The sequence below is a fragment of the Hydra viridissima genome, unplaced genomic scaffold (assembly GCF_058129835.1).
Source record: "Hydra viridissima isolate aposymbiotic clone 2 unplaced genomic scaffold, HvirCarnegie_v1 scaffold_2, whole genome shotgun sequence".
In the NCBI taxonomy this organism is placed as follows: Eukaryota; Metazoa; Cnidaria; class Hydrozoa; order Anthoathecata; family Hydridae; genus Hydra; species Hydra viridissima.
In genome coordinates this window covers 11033707-11048935 of record NW_028324301.1, presented here as the reverse complement: position 1 = coordinate 11048935, position 15229 = coordinate 11033707, and the positions used below count along the sequence as shown (strand labels likewise).

Genomic DNA, 15229 nt, shown 5'->3' with positions numbered 1-15229 from the left:
GTTACTTTGCAGTAATAGCCACTAGAATTTAACATTTATTTGTATATATATATATATATATATATATATATATATATATATATATATATATATATATATATATATATATATATATATATATATATATATATAACCTTTACTTTTACCATGTGTATCTGATTATTGTATTTTGTATTTAGCAAGTGGAATTCATACTTACAATATATACAGCATATTTTTTAAGAAAAATGGAGGAACGAGTTTGTCTTTTGTTTTGTGATACATTTTCTCATGACAATGACCAAGTAAGACAATTTGTATATATCTATACATATATAGTGGATGTACATGTTACAAATTTTTCATATAGTTTTTTAATTCTGAATAAATTCTGTGTCATTTACACATATTGTAAATAATGCTACATCAATTAGTTTACTCTATAATAATGTTAAAAACTATTTTAAAAAATGCAACCTGTAATTACTAAATACTCTCTTAATGGGCATTTTAATTATTATTACTGTTATTTTACTATTGTTATTTTACTTTTAATAATAGTTATGTTATCATTATTATCATTATTATTGTTGTTGTTGTTGTTGTTGTTGTTGTTGTTGTTATTATTATTATTGTTATTATTATTATTATTATTAACCATTACAATTATTATTGCTTCACTAATTAGGAGATGCAGCTTGATCTTGTTCGTTTTGCACAACCAGTTGTTATATCTGAGATTAGAGTGATTCCACAAGGATGCAAAGTTCACCCACAGATAAGGGACAGATTAGGGTATGTTCATAAATAACTGATTTAAAATGAGGATTATAAAAATTTTGGTAACAATTTTTTTTAAGTTGTAAGAAAAGTTTATAGTTCTTTTGTAAACCCTATAAAAAATAAGTAGACTTTTTTTATCTTAATTTGTCACCTGTCAGAAAAGCAATGTGAATTGTTTTGGTGTTTTCACTTCATCATCTGTTTTCATAAAAACTTGAGGATCTTTCTGTAGCTTCATGGATCAGCAGAATTCAGTTATTCAAAGTGTTAACTTTGTTCATAAGTAATCTGTTAACCAAACATGTTAATTTATTTTAACATTTATCTTATTGCATAAAAATATTATGTAAGTGTTAAACAGTTAATATTAATTTATTTTTAAGATGTTTGAAATTTTTAATATAAGCCCAGGGCTTGAAAAAGTAAATAATTTTTTCTGGGATTAAATGTTTAAATTTTAGCATGTCTTTTTTTTTATGGATATGCTACTTTTCTTTAAAACCATTTGAACAAACTTAAATGATCGAGTATTAGAACTTGTGTAAATCTAAATTTGTCCATCTGAGATTATATGTGTATTTTTTAAACAATAAAGTAAAGAGTTGCGTAATTTAAGATTTTAAGTTTGTGTGCTGAAAGAGTTACATGAATTTCAAAGAAAGCAAATGAAATGCCTGTCAAAAGAAATGAATATTGAATTTAGTTGTAAGTATCTGGTACATGTGAAAATTTTATTGTATTACAAAAAATAGGAAATTTTATAGAAAGTCACTCATAGCTGAGTTTTTAGAAAGTTTTTTTCTATATATTGTCCTAATGATAATCAATAAAATTTTGTTTGAATAATGAAAAAATGTTTTATAGTTATAAGTTATACACAGAAAACAACTCAAGAGTTTCTAAAGCCCAACTTAAATTACCAAAACATTTATCATTAAAAAATGATAAGTAAATATTTTAGTAATTTAAGTTAATTTATTGAAAAATCCCTGTATACTGTATTCACTGTTACATTTTCAAATGTGGAAGATTTATTTTAATATTTTTGTTCAAGTTTTAGTTTTATTATAACTTGTATTATTTTCAATAAATTGAAACTTGTTTTTAGCATAAAATCTATTATTAAGTTTTTCTTTTTTCTAGTGAAACTACTCCATCATCATTTAAGCTTGAAATATTTGCGAGAAATCTTTTAAAGCCTAATGCTACAGTTTTTGAACGTCTTGGAGTGTAAGCACATATTTCATTAGTAGCAGTAATTTTATCATGTTTAAAATTTTAGTTTTTAATGCCATATTTTAATCAAATATATTTTGATTACCAAATATGTTATGTTTTGTAAACTATTGTGTATGTTTTGATAAACATACACAACATTTGATGAACAATATCAATTTGGAGATCTTTGATTTTTTGTTAAGAGTGTTCAAATAAGATACATACAAATTCAAAACTGTAGACCTCTAGCCTCATTTAAATAAGTTAGTAGTTATTGTAATAGATAATATATACATGCTAATGAAAGCGACACAAATAACTTTTGTAGTTTTCACTAGATTGTTTTACATGCAATTATCTATGAAACCTGTTGAAAAATGTTTTTTGTTTAATTATAGACTCTATTGTCAACTTTCAGGTTGGATTATGAGGAAGGTAAAAGCATACAACTAATCATTCATTCAAAGGTAGTTTTTAAAATAATTAATTTAGCAGTTGTATAAGAATTGAAATTTAATGATCACAAATCTTAATCTGTTTGCAATTTTTTTTTTTTTTTTATTATTATTATAATTTTTGATAGGTTTTAAATTTTATAATTGCAAATGTATTTAAAAACTAAGTAAACAAAATTTTTACAAAAATTTTGTTTAGATTGCTACAAACTTTGCTTTGGTTCAAAGCTGGTATAAAAGATTAACCATGTGTATATATGGCACGTTTGCTCATTTTCAACAAGACCAGCTGCAAGTTCCACCACCTCCTCAAATAGAAATACCCAGAGCTATACCACTAACAATTGACAACCATCTGTTGGGAGCCTTACAACCCGGTTCATTTTTATGATGTTATATTTGTATCATTTTAAAAGTATTTTTTCAAAGTTATTGTTGAAATGATTTAAAGTTGATTTGTGTTTTTTGCATTGTTTTTGAAAGTGACGCATCATTAACCAATTTTTTTCTCATTTAGGGATTACCCAGGTTAACCCTGCTTTAGGCCAGATTGCTAATCTTCAACAACTTCATATTCAGACCCAAAATATTGAGGTTCATCCTTCTAATATTGCTCCACATCATTTGTCCAACTTTAGTCCTAGTTTCAACCAAAGTCCAAGAGAAGATCGAGATGATTTCAGGCGCCTTGGAGTAGATCGCAGACGAGAAGAGGATGAGCGAGATAGGCGTGTCAAAGATAAACGTGATAGATTTGAAGATGAGAGAAGAGGTATACGACGAGATTATTTTGAATATCGCAATGATAATAGCTATCATATCAGAGATGTCCATGATAGGTTTGATGATAAGCGAGTTAGAAGGGAAGAGCAGCAGTATCCTGCAGATCAGGTTTTTAATTTAAATAGTTTTATAGTTACTTAATATTTTTACTTACATTTGAATTTTTCATTAATCCAATTTAAGAAACTGAGTTGTTATTGGTTTAAAAAATTATTTTTACAAAAATTCTATAAAAACAATGAGTTTAATTTTTTGCATTGAAATAGTATCAAAAATTTAATTTCACTCAAATCAATTTTAAATACCATATTTGTAATCTACAGAAAGTTTGATACATAATCAACAGAAAATTTACAAAGAACAACCTTTGAGAAAAAGTTAAGTCCATATTTCAATAAGCTTATGTCTATAACACTGTGTCCAGTATTCTGATTTCTGGATAAAATTCTTGCTAATAATTTTTAAAATATATATTCTACTGAAGTGGTCATTTTAGCTGTTTTTCTATTTCTTTTATGGTCAAAAATCCAAAAATAGTTTTTTCAAGATTGATGCTCATAACTAAAAACATGGTTTGCAAAAAAATTAATTCGTTTAATTTACAATACTTAAAGTAAAAAAGAATTTAAGTTGTAGAGTAAAAAAATGTTCTGCAAGAATATTTACACTATTCTCAATTATTTTATATCAGTCTCTCAAAACGGTTGCATATTTTAAACCAACTGTAGGGTTATTTAGAATATTAGCGAGTTATCTAATAATATTGAAGGTAGATGTTTTAACATTGAAATTAGCTTTGTGGACAATAAATAGCGGATCTATTGCTTTAGGTCATTTAAAAAAAATAAGGTTTTTAAAGAAATGCTTCACCAAAAGTATTTTATTTATCGGCCAATCTGAAATGGTAATCAATAATACAGATAACAATTGAATAGTTCAAAATAAGTTTTACACTGAGTATATTACATTTTTGAAAAAACTACATTTTTTCAATTTTTAAGCAACAGACAAGTATACCATCAGATGAATTGTTTGAACCATTGAGCCCTGAAAATGAATTTTTTGAAAATCAACCAGAGGAAATAGCAAAGAAAAATGCACAGGTAAAGTCATATCTATTCTTTAAATTTAGTATAATTTATTATTTACAAAGTAGAATTTAATTGCTTTAAATTTCTAAAGATTTAAAAATTTGTATAAATGGCAAAAAAAAATTTAAAATTTATGGTCTATAACAATTAAAATTATAGCTTTAAAACAACAATCCCAACAAAATTTATTTTTTTATTTCACAGATTGCTTATGAAGACATTGAAAGTGATGAAGATGTGATGCTAGAAGATTTTGATTTTGATGAAATGCAAGGAGATTTTGATAATGATGAAACATGGGTCTCTGTTACTCTCAGCTTCAACCCATATCAGTGCTCTCTTGCTCCTTTACAAGTAATAAGCATTTTAAGCAAATTGTTTACAATTCCATTTCAAAGCAAAAAGAAAAAATAGTACTAAAATTTTTTGCTTATTGTAATATTAGCAAATTCAACATTTTTTTTTGTTTTTTCAATTTCCAAAGGTTTTTTGTAAGTTTAATTTGATTTAGTTCATAAATCCATGTGTTGATAGTGAGTTTGAGCGCCTAGTTAAATCTTTCAAAGAGACTCAAACTGAGCCGTTTCAAGTTAAGCAGTTGCAAGACTTTGTAGTGTCTGATAGTGAGGCTGAGCGAGATGCAAAATGGGTCACTATGCTTGAAGAACTACCTAACATTGTGCCAATAGCGATGGTTAGTATTTAGAAATTATGCAAGATAAGCTGGTCTTTTTTTTACCTCTAATTGATGTTCTTGTAGATTATTTTTACATCTTCGTTAAAATATTTAAGGCTTACCTACATTCTCAGCCATCTCAAAAAATCAAAGAAAAGCATTTTCTTTCTATTATCACTGAATGGGCAGTTTTTGCCCTAAGTATGGATCGTGCTCTTGCACTACCTCTGGCAGTGAATATCCGCTTCTTAAAAGCTGGCATTAAGTTAACATGTCTTCTTGCTGAATGTTGTGAAGAATATCAAAGGTTTTAACTTTTCTTTTTTCTTTTTCTGAATATCAGAAATTATTGATAAATTTTTTTCAGGGTTGATCTTTTTCTGAATATTGGTAGTTATTACTTAATCTTTTTATTTTGGGGGGGACCATCTTTTTAGACTTCTATTAGATTGTGATGTTCAAGAAAAGTTGCTTGACTTATTATATCAAAGCCATATGGCTTCATCCATGAAGTTGATTGTTTTAAAAGCTCTTGATGCCACTACAAGCACTGTGTATGGGATGGAGATGATGCTTGGTTGGAGTTTGGAGGTTATTGATATAAGATGATTTCTTTTTCATTATCTTGTAAACTATTAATATTGCATTTAATAGTTTTCAATGTTTAAAAGCAATCTTTTCAGAATTCTAACTATTTCTGGATTTTGAGTTGTGTTCTATGTTATGAGTAACTAAACATTTTTTAGGACATTTTTTTTTATGATTCAAATAGTAGACTAAATTTTTAGAATGAAGATCTTTTTGCATCTAAGATTTTTCTTTTTTTTACACTAATCAGTCATCATCAAGTTCTGAAAAACTGAATATATATGGTCGTTTAATAAACTACTTTATTGATCAAAAAAATGCACGTGTGATAGCTGCTATTAAACCTTTGCTACAAAAAGCTCATTTCTATGAAGCTGCTGCAAAACTACAAGCTATTACTGCAAGGTCTGAAATTTAATAAATAAAACATCTATTTAAATCAATAACAAATAAAACATCTACTTACGCTTTTGTGCTTATGTATTTTTTACATCTAGTCTATTTATTTTATATCTGTCTTTTGTGAAAATGTAAATAATTGTATTTTTATCTTATGCTATCTTTCTATTTTTAAGAGTTGCTAAAAGTCAACCTCAGCCATTGTCTAAAGATGAAAGTGAGTTGAAACAAGATACAATGGATTCTGAAAACTCAATCAAAAAGTTTACAGTTGATGTTAATATCAGTAATAAGGATATGAGTGATTTGTTAGCTGTCCTTTCCACTATCCATGAGGTTCTGGAAAATGGAAATTCAATTATTGTAAGCCATTGAAAGAAGTTGTTTATTTTATATTATTTGATTGCATTATGTTCATAAGTTTAGCTAAAATTAAGTTTTAGTCTTTGCAAAAATTGTCATTTTTTAATTTAGAGACAGCCTAGTCTACAGTCATTTCCAACAACAGCTCGCCTTCATGATATAAACTCACAGGATTGTTACCCAACAATTGTCCATCTTTTACAGCGTCGTCGTTTTCTTGAATCAATTTTGGTGCTTGCTTCATCACCACTCTTCTGTGAAACAGAACTTTACGCAGCCATAAGAGATTTAATATTTCTTCTCATATCTTCAAACAAAGGTTTTTGTCATACTTTTAATTATCTATTAACTAACTTTTGAAATTTTTAATAAAACAATATTTTTTACAGGCCTACTTCTTTTGGCTTCTCAGCCTAACATCTGCAATGCTTTGATTCGTGCTCTGTTGTCAGATGATGGTGGTGATTTAAGTTATATGCCTACATTAAAACAATATCGGATGAACATTAATACAGCAGAAGGATGTATGCCACATCATTTAGGATTGCTGCTTGTATATCACCTACAGGCACTTCAATGTGTTGACAAAATTTTGCAAACTGCAGTCACAGGTAGTGTTTTAAAAACAGGTATATAGTATTTATACAGTTCAATAAGAGTTCAATAATTCTAATTTGTAAATATTATTTGTATTTTTGTATCATTATGTGATTAAATTTTACAGATTTAGAGGTTCAAAACATGGATAGTTCAGATCATATATCAGCACTTCATACACTGTATTCAATGACGTTTTCTTCTGTAGGTATGATTTAAAAGTTATATGTTTTTAGGCCAAATTTGTTTAACATTTACTAAAGAGTTTTACATCATTTGAAAGACTAAAGTAAACAAAGTTAGTATATGCTGTAATCTCATCCTCTAAAGTAATTTTATGAACTCCTTGTTTTTTTATTGAGATCAGATGTTTTTATAGTGTAGATTTAAACCACCATATATATGTGTGTGTGTGTGTGTGTGTGTGTGTGTGTGTGTGTGTGTGTGTGTGTGTGTGTGTGTGTGTGTGTGTGTGTGTGTGTGTGTGTGTGTGTGTGTATATATATATATATATATATATATATGTATGTAATGTATGTAATGTATGTATAATATTTTTTGTTCCTTGTTTTTCTACAGGTCGAGAATCTGTATCTTCTGTTCTTTCTTTTAACTCTAATGTTAATTGTCTCCTTCCTTTTCTCACTGGTGGCGATAATTTTGAAACTAAGATAAAAAAGTCTGTGTCTAGTCGATATTCTGCTGTTTTGTTGAACATAACTTTACAATATTCCTATGAAGTTGATTGGTTAAGGACATTTAAAAAAAAATTGTTGTCTATTCCAAAGAAAGGTAAGTTGTTTTTTTTCTTGAAGAATTTTTTTTTTTAAACTTTTTTTTATTATTTGTTTGATATTCAAATTAGTATTCCTTTTTAAGAAAATGACAACACACATGAAGATATCCATCACTTCATTGCTCCTTTGGAGAAGATTGAAAGTTTTGACATCCATGCTGTTGCACCTCTGATTGAGTTTGTAAAATCAGAGTTGGATGAGATGAAGTTAAGCACAGGGAGTTCTAGAAGTGTGCTTATTGCTATGCGGATTCTTTATGACCTTGTTCAAAATAAGGAAAATGAAAAGGGTAGGATTAGAACTTGAAATACTAAAAGATATTCTTTATTTGGTAAAAATTGGTACTATGATTTATAAAAACAATTTATAAAAAAATTTTTGACCAGAGATAATTATTTTTTTAACAGAGTTATATAGTTTACTAAAGTTTATTACTTTGGTTTTTAAATCATAAAAGTTTTTTCTATTTTTTTTGTTTTGTTTTGTGAGTTATCGAAGTTTTATGTTTTTATCATTATTACTATTATTCACTATTATCCTGTTTATAGATCAAATTGACTTACAAGGAAGGTTAAATGTAATTGAAATGTTTTCATCCAACGCCATGGAAATATTCATTCTCACTTTCCACAAAGTTAATGAACAGCTGCTTCTTCCTTGGAAGCAAAATCAATCATTTTCAAATGAGAATTGCTTCATACTGGTTAATATTGCAAACTACATGCTGGGATTAACTAAAGTTTTGTTAAGACATTTATTAATGACATCCTTTTGTTTTAAAGATAGTCGTCTGATTCAAGAGTTGTTTGTTCTACACAAAATATTATGCTCAAAACCACCTGTCGGCTTGTTTTCAACAATGCTAGTTAAAATGCAAGAAGAAATAATCAGTTTATTAATTTTATTTTTACAAGGAACTGACAAGGCCCCTGAATCTGAGGATGGTAATTCTATTTTTTTTTGTTTTTTTGTTTTTTTTGTTTTGTTTTTTTTTTCTCTTAGTCTTAAATTTTTTTTTCTGGTGTTTATGGAACTCTTATTATTACAAAATTAGCAAAAAAGAAAAAGGTATATAATTTTAAATTTGTAAAAAATAACAATAATATTTTAACATTAAGAAATTTTGTAACAGCTGATACTCTGCAGTTGGTACCCTCCAATTGAATATCTTAAATGAAATTATAAAGTGTATAGTAATTTGTTAAACAAGATTTTTGAAAAAAATTTTCTTGACTTTTTTTTATTAGTTACTTTTTCAGTTCTTTTTTTTTTATTATTATTGTTAATAAATTAGTTATAAGATAAATGAGAACATAAGTCTCAGTAAAGAAAATTCTAAATGTGAAAAAAGTTGTTTATAAATAGAAAGCAGTAAAAGAACTTTTTAGAAGTATTTTTCTCCTTGTTTAACTTCATCTTTAAATTATTGTCAATAGTTTTGTTTTGTTTTTCTTCACTATTATTATTTTTTTATTCAAATTTTTTTCTAGACGTAAAGAAAAGCACATGGTATATTTTATTAAAGGAACTTTTGACTTTTCTGATTGTAAGACCAGAAAACTTTATAACAGGATTGGTTCTTCTCTCTGAACTTCTTCCTACTCCACTTCCTATACATTCACTATTTGATCTCCAGCGAGATGAGTTGGCAAAAGTATTAACAATTTGATATTATCTTTTTCCTAATCCTATTTTGATTTCTAATGATTGTTGAAAGTAAATTTTGATATTTTTATTTATATGAATATTGTTTCTTTTATAAAAAATCTTCTCCTTAAGTATTAATTAACATTGTTAACTTGTGTGGTTAAGGTAATGAGTTGCCGGTACCTTGCATTGGTTAATTTCAGTTGTCTTGGATCTGAGTTAAAAACTGTTATTAAAACAGTGGTTGGTTCCTGTTGCACTGTACTGCAGTACTATTTGCGTCGATCACTCTGTCAACTAATAGATTTGGGTTCCTCTGTGTCTGGAATTGTTATCAGGTTACTTGGAAATCTGTTATTCATAAAGTTGTTTCATTTTTGTTTATCTATATGCTTATGAAATGTTAAAAAAAAAAATGCTGTAAAATAATATAAAAAAATTCTCTTATCTTTTAATATGTAACATCTCTGATTATGCATCATCTATAGCTATATATCATCTCATCCTATTCAAAAAATATTCTTGTAAGCCTCCACTGTTTTTACAGAGTAAACTGCTTTACAAAGTAGATTGAATTAAAATGCATTTTAACATAAATACATTATTTTTTTAGAACACTTTGTGAAATGGTTGATGAAGGCATAAACAAGAGCAAAAAAGAATCTGAAGAGCCTTCTGTTGAAGGAAATGGAATAAAAAAAAAGTTTTTACCAAGCATAATATATAATGCTTTTTCCCTTCTCTCTTATCTTGTTACTCAACCTGGTGGTAAAGCTGCTTTTTTAAATCTACTTTCAACTACTCAAGATGGTGTAACTGAGTTTCCTGACTTCATTACAAAGCTTATTAGTGTACTAGATAAAGAATATGATTTTAATTATCTTGGCAACAGCCTACTTCCCTTGTTTCAGTCTATATGTGATCATGAAGTCTGCCTTGATGACTTTGATGGAGTTATTACTATGGGTCATCTCTCCAATAATTTGCTTGATGAGGCAAATACAAAAGCAATTGTTGAATTACTCTTTGCAACTTTGAATGATGATAAATACCCGATTCCTGTTGTGATGCGCTCGCTGAATATTCTAGAATCGCTGACAGATCATGACTTTGGGATGAATATTTTAATTAATTATTTAATAAAGAAAGGTAAAAAGTTAATCATGTTTGTTCTGTTAAAGCTCAGATCACACTATGTTAATACATTTTATAAAAATATACTTCTGCTGTTTCTTAAAATTTTGTTTATAGGAGATTGTTTGAACATGTTCTTAAGTCGTCTAATACCAGAAGTTAAAAATAAAGTCGACAGTCTTGTCTATAATGCGATATCTAGTTTCTTTGGTTTTCTTAATCTTATAAATACAAACAGTCCTGAAGATTATTTAAAGCCTGATGGTGAAGAAACGAAAACAGAAAAATCTGAACTGGTCGAGAATACTGAAAGTGCTGAATGTAAAAAAGATTTCCCTTTGAAGAGGAACATTGTGGTCAGCGCAAGTCTGTTAAAGAAAATTTTCAAGCTTGATGATAAAAATACAAGCGAGCATCCAATGACTAAACTTGAAAAGATTATTGAGGTATTTCTCTTATTTTTCACCACAAGGTTTTAATACCATAATTTTACTTAAATCCTGCACATTTTTCTTTTCTTTTTTTTTCTTTTTTTCTTTTTATTAATCAGGAAGAAAGTAAAGACGATGAAGAGCTTATATCTCTTATCGAAGTTATTACCACTTTTCGAATGATATTAATAGCTGCCGGAGATCAAGATACTCAAAAAGATGAATGTGTGTTCAAATTGAATGGTTTTTCTAAGTTTTTTTATGTTTGTTTTAAAATTTAAAAATTTTATTTATTTATTTTTTTAACTGTTACAGATAAGCCGTATGAACTTTTCCCTCCTGATTCTTTGCAAGTTCAATTTAACACACGAATGACATGTCTTCTAATGAATAATGTTGATGATGAGAGGTTAGTTGATGAAATTTCACTTTTATTATTCAGCTATTTAGCCTATGTATTTGCTTATATCTCTTAGCGAAGTTATTACCTGCTCCAAAGGTTTGTCAAAAATTTTTTCCAGTTTTAACTTAAAGATAGAAAGTTGTTGCTGGATTAATTTTATATCAATTAAATCTGTCAATAATCTTTTGCTTTTTTATTTAATTCAAAGGGCCACCGCAAATGATTGGTTCGATGAACCTGCACCCGATGATGTAGATTCTGATACAGAAAATGACACGGTACGTTGTTACTATATCATAGTATCTTATTATCTTAAGCTTATTTTTATCTTATTATTTTTAGCTTCTGATTTCATCATCTTTGTACTTTATAGGTTAAAGTTGACATGTTGAGTATTGCAACAAAATTTTTACCGTCATTTAATTTTAAAGAAGAAGTTGAAAAAGGTTTTGTTGACACCACTGAAGTCAAACGCTCGAAGAGGTAAAACTCATAAGCTGTAAGTTACACTTATCTCATACTCCATTGTTTCCAATATTCTATTTATCATTCTTAATTTTTTATCCTGCAGATCGAAGCGAGATGGATTTTTTCGCGCCGGTCAGCATATCGATGATGCTAAAAGATTACGTCTTGATGGTGAGTCTTGTCTTCTGCATGTTTTGGCAGTTACATCTGAACTTTTTTGTCTCTATGATAGTGGTGACTGTAAAACGCTTTAGCTCTTTTGTATGTCCCATATTTGGTAATCTAGCAAATGTCCCTAAATTTAGTAATGTCAAAACATTACTAAATTTATTAAGTCTTGCGTTTATATTTATGTAATATTGCAGTTTCAGCATTATCGAGTCCGAATACCGCTAATCGTGGAAACGAAAGAGGAAGAGGTCGGGGTGGACGCGGATCTTTTGGTCGAGCAGGATATAATAACAGAGGAGGTTTCCAAAGAGGATCGCGTGGTTTTGGACGTGGAAGAGGAAGAGGTTTGTTGGATAAATAAAAAACCCTGAAACCTTTAATGTAAACACGATTAAAATTTGGTTTATTTTGGTATTTAGGCCGTGGTGTTAATGATATTGATAGCTTTCGTTTACGTCGTCAAAATACAAGTCGTCCACCCTCTATGCATGTTGATGATTTTATGAACATGGAAAAAGCTGGTCAAACTGTCATGACTCAACAGGAAGTAAGTATTGATTATAAAATAGCGCTATAATGTTTATGAGCCTACAAGTATTTAAAGAAAGTATGTGAAACCCAATCGTAAATACTTTATGTTAGTGAGCCTAGTTTAACAAACTTAAGCTCGGCTTAGCTATACGCTCGCGAAAATACTCATAGGCTCGATGTAATACAATGCTAATGTTTAGGCTACAGTAATGTTTTGTGAATCTTCTTCATTACTAATAGCAGACTAGCTCACCAGCATCTAATGAACGTTTTTCAAATAACAATTCAAGCAGTAGTGGTACTCAAAGTCGTTGGAATAGCACGCATGCAACTGGAGGAGATAATTTCCGTAGAACAAATGATGGTATGAAGCTCTTTCCTAAACTCCCTTTTTATCTTTGATGACTGCAAATTTTGTTGCTATTTACGGTGCTTGTTTTATACTTTTACGGCAGGTGCTCGCCATAATGATTATAACGCCAGACAAAACTATGGAAATGGCAGATTTCATAATCGATCAAAGTAAGTTTATTTATCATTTGCATACTGCGCTGTATCATACTTTGGTGAATTGAACTCTATACGTTATTCTACTATTGATTTAATTTTTTGTACAATGCTTGATTTGTTTGTTGTTATAGTTCGGACTGGCACAACTCCAACTACCGTGGTAAACTTTTAAACTCCAAATTTCCTTTTTGCTTTCTAAGCTCAGGATAAAAAGTTTTTTAAAGCTCCTATAAACGTTTGGGATACTATAGAAGTCCTATGAAACTTCTTTAAAAATTATATAGAATTCGTATACACTTTTGAAACAGCTTTTTTCCTGGGAGTAACTTCAAACTTTTGGTTTTTAATTACGTCTAACGCTTTTCTATATCTAGGCACACGCGACGGAACATATCGTTCTTCAGCTCGAGGTGGTGGAGGAGGAGGCGGCAGTAATAGTAGCGGTGGTAGTGGGGGTGGCAGTGGAGGCTATTGGGCTGCCCCGAAAGCAAAAGAGGACGAACGGTAGAAAGATTTATTTAGATATTTACACTTCTTTTTTTCTCTCTCTTTTCGTGTTTGAAATTTATTCGTTTTTTGAAAAATTTTTTCTTAGGTTTTTTGCTGGACATCGTAATAATCGCGGGAATAGGCATCAAAGAACGTTTACTCGATAGCATCTTTTAAATTTAAATTACTAATTTCTCTGTCGTGAACTTTTATTTTATTTATTTGAAGTTCTTTTACACTTAGTAGTATAGTCTTTTCAAATTTTTTTGTTTCGAAAGAAATAATTGACGCAAATTTAAATACCCAGTCTAGAATAATTTTCTAATTAAAACGTGGAATTTGTAGGATATTTATAGAGCGGTGTGTAATCAGAAAATGAAGCTCAGAGAAGGAAACTTCTTTAAAGCAATGGTGTTGCATCAGATACCAATTCGAAGTTTCTCTACTAAAAGTTTTCGATATTGTTATTGTTATTGAAATGTATGAAGTGCATCTATGTTTCCACAAGTGACAATTTTGTAATAGACTTCTGTGATGAGTTTAAAATTGTTTTCTTAAAAATTTCTAAAAGCTCCCTTCAGGGAGATTTAAAAAAATTGTTTTGATAGTGTTTGTGATGAAACTATAGCTACTGTTAAAAGCTATTCAAAAATCAAATATGAAAAAATATATATATTTGTTATAAAAAGTGAATAATTTTTGGAAAATTGTTAGCGCTAAAGAAATATAAGGCGACATGCTTATTGATCTTGAAAAAGATTTTCTGACAAACTCGATTTGAGTTCAGAGTTTTTAACAGAATTCTTAGATATGGCTCTGCAAATGAGAAGTGAGACAGAATGAAGTATTTCACTATAGACACTGGAAAATTTCACTTTAGCATACCTGTTATGGTTCAGTGAGATTGTGTAAACATTTGTTGAAATATTTATCAATTATCATTATTATCAATTAATTAACCATTTAGTAAGTTTAGGGAAAGTTTTTGTGGAACTAATCTCATAACAGATTAAAATATTATTGAAAAGTTAAACGTTGAAAATGCCAAACTTTTATTGCAATTAAAAGTTGATATCTCAAACTGCTGATATTGATCACGCTTATCAAGATTGTGGGAACTTAACAGCGAAGAATCCGGTAATATGATTAATCATTTACCTGACCTTTAATCGTCTCGGATTCTTATTAGAAATATGGCTCTGTTTTATACTACAGGGTTCTCAAGAAAATGTGATATCAGTTAAGACGAATTATTTAACAACACGAGATTTTGTGAATAGACGTACCGTGTGTGACATAACAAAGTCCTATGCTTTAAGATAGTCCTAGTTTAAGAAATGACAAAATTCGTGTAAAATAAACATTTTAGTCATTTTAACTAAATATTTAGTTATAGTTAAAATAAATAAATTTTTTAACTCTAAATGTTTATTTTATATATACGAAATTTGTCATTTCTTAAACTAGGACTTTCTTAAAGCATAGGACTTTGTTAGGTCACACCACGGTATGAAAGTTTTACAAAAAATATTCTCTGAGGTGGTTTGAATAAACATTTGTATTGCTGCATGTTTTGCATATTGCATTTTCTTGTTTTATCGCTTTCGAAATTGTAAAAAAAAAAAATACAGCTGAAAAGGTATTTTTGCATTGAAACAGTAAACTAAAGAGATTTTGTTTTCTATTTACATTTTTTAGCCATTTTTTAATTTTTCT

General features: G+C 28.6%; 1 protein-coding gene across 2 annotated transcripts; it reads left to right on the top strand.

The window, feature by feature from the left end:
* Positions 1–168: 168 nt before the first annotated feature.
* Positions 169–13813, top strand: LOC145181012 (protein virilizer homolog). Of its 2 annotated transcripts, none has more exons than XM_090077214.1 (35): positions 169–284; positions 668–774; positions 1906–1992; positions 2399–2447; positions 2635–2812; positions 2953–3326; positions 4220–4321; positions 4514–4663; positions 4821–5003; positions 5102–5292; positions 5423–5576; positions 5824–5978; positions 6149–6335; positions 6447–6654; positions 6725–6946; positions 7060–7140; positions 7512–7724; positions 7812–8018; positions 8278–8673; positions 9220–9383; positions 9542–9714; positions 9990–10525; positions 10628–10956; positions 11061–11166; positions 11257–11350; positions 11553–11622; positions 11718–11827; positions 11916–11983; positions 12178–12327; positions 12403–12530; positions 12758–12878; positions 12970–13036; positions 13156–13184; positions 13399–13528; positions 13620–13813. In XM_090077214.1, the coding sequence occupies exons 1-35, from the start codon at positions 228–230 to the stop codon at positions 13678–13680; spliced, it is 5637 nt and encodes a 1878-aa protein (XP_089933340.1). In that variant the 5' UTR covers positions 169–227; the 3' UTR covers positions 13681–13813. The 2 variants fall into 2 exon arrangements, with proteins under 2 accessions (XP_089933340.1, XP_089933339.1); XM_090077213.1 differs by having other exon boundaries at positions 12755–12878.
* The last annotated feature ends 1416 nt before the right edge of the window (positions 13814–15229 follow it).

Bases quoted from the DNA above. Each gene is read 5' to 3' on its own strand.
- LOC145181012 (XM_090077213.1), top strand. From the start codon at position 228: ATGGAGGAACGAGTTTGTCTTTTGTTTTGTGATACATTTTCTCATGAC. The intron at 12,328-12,402 runs GTTTGTTGGATA...TTTGGTATTTAG, and splicing joins TGGACGTGGAAGAGGAAGAG to GCCGTGGTGTTAATGATATT. The intron at 13,529-13,619 runs GTAGAAAGATTT...ATTTTTTCTTAG, and splicing joins AAAGCAAAAGAGGACGAACG to GTTTTTTGCTGGACATCGTA.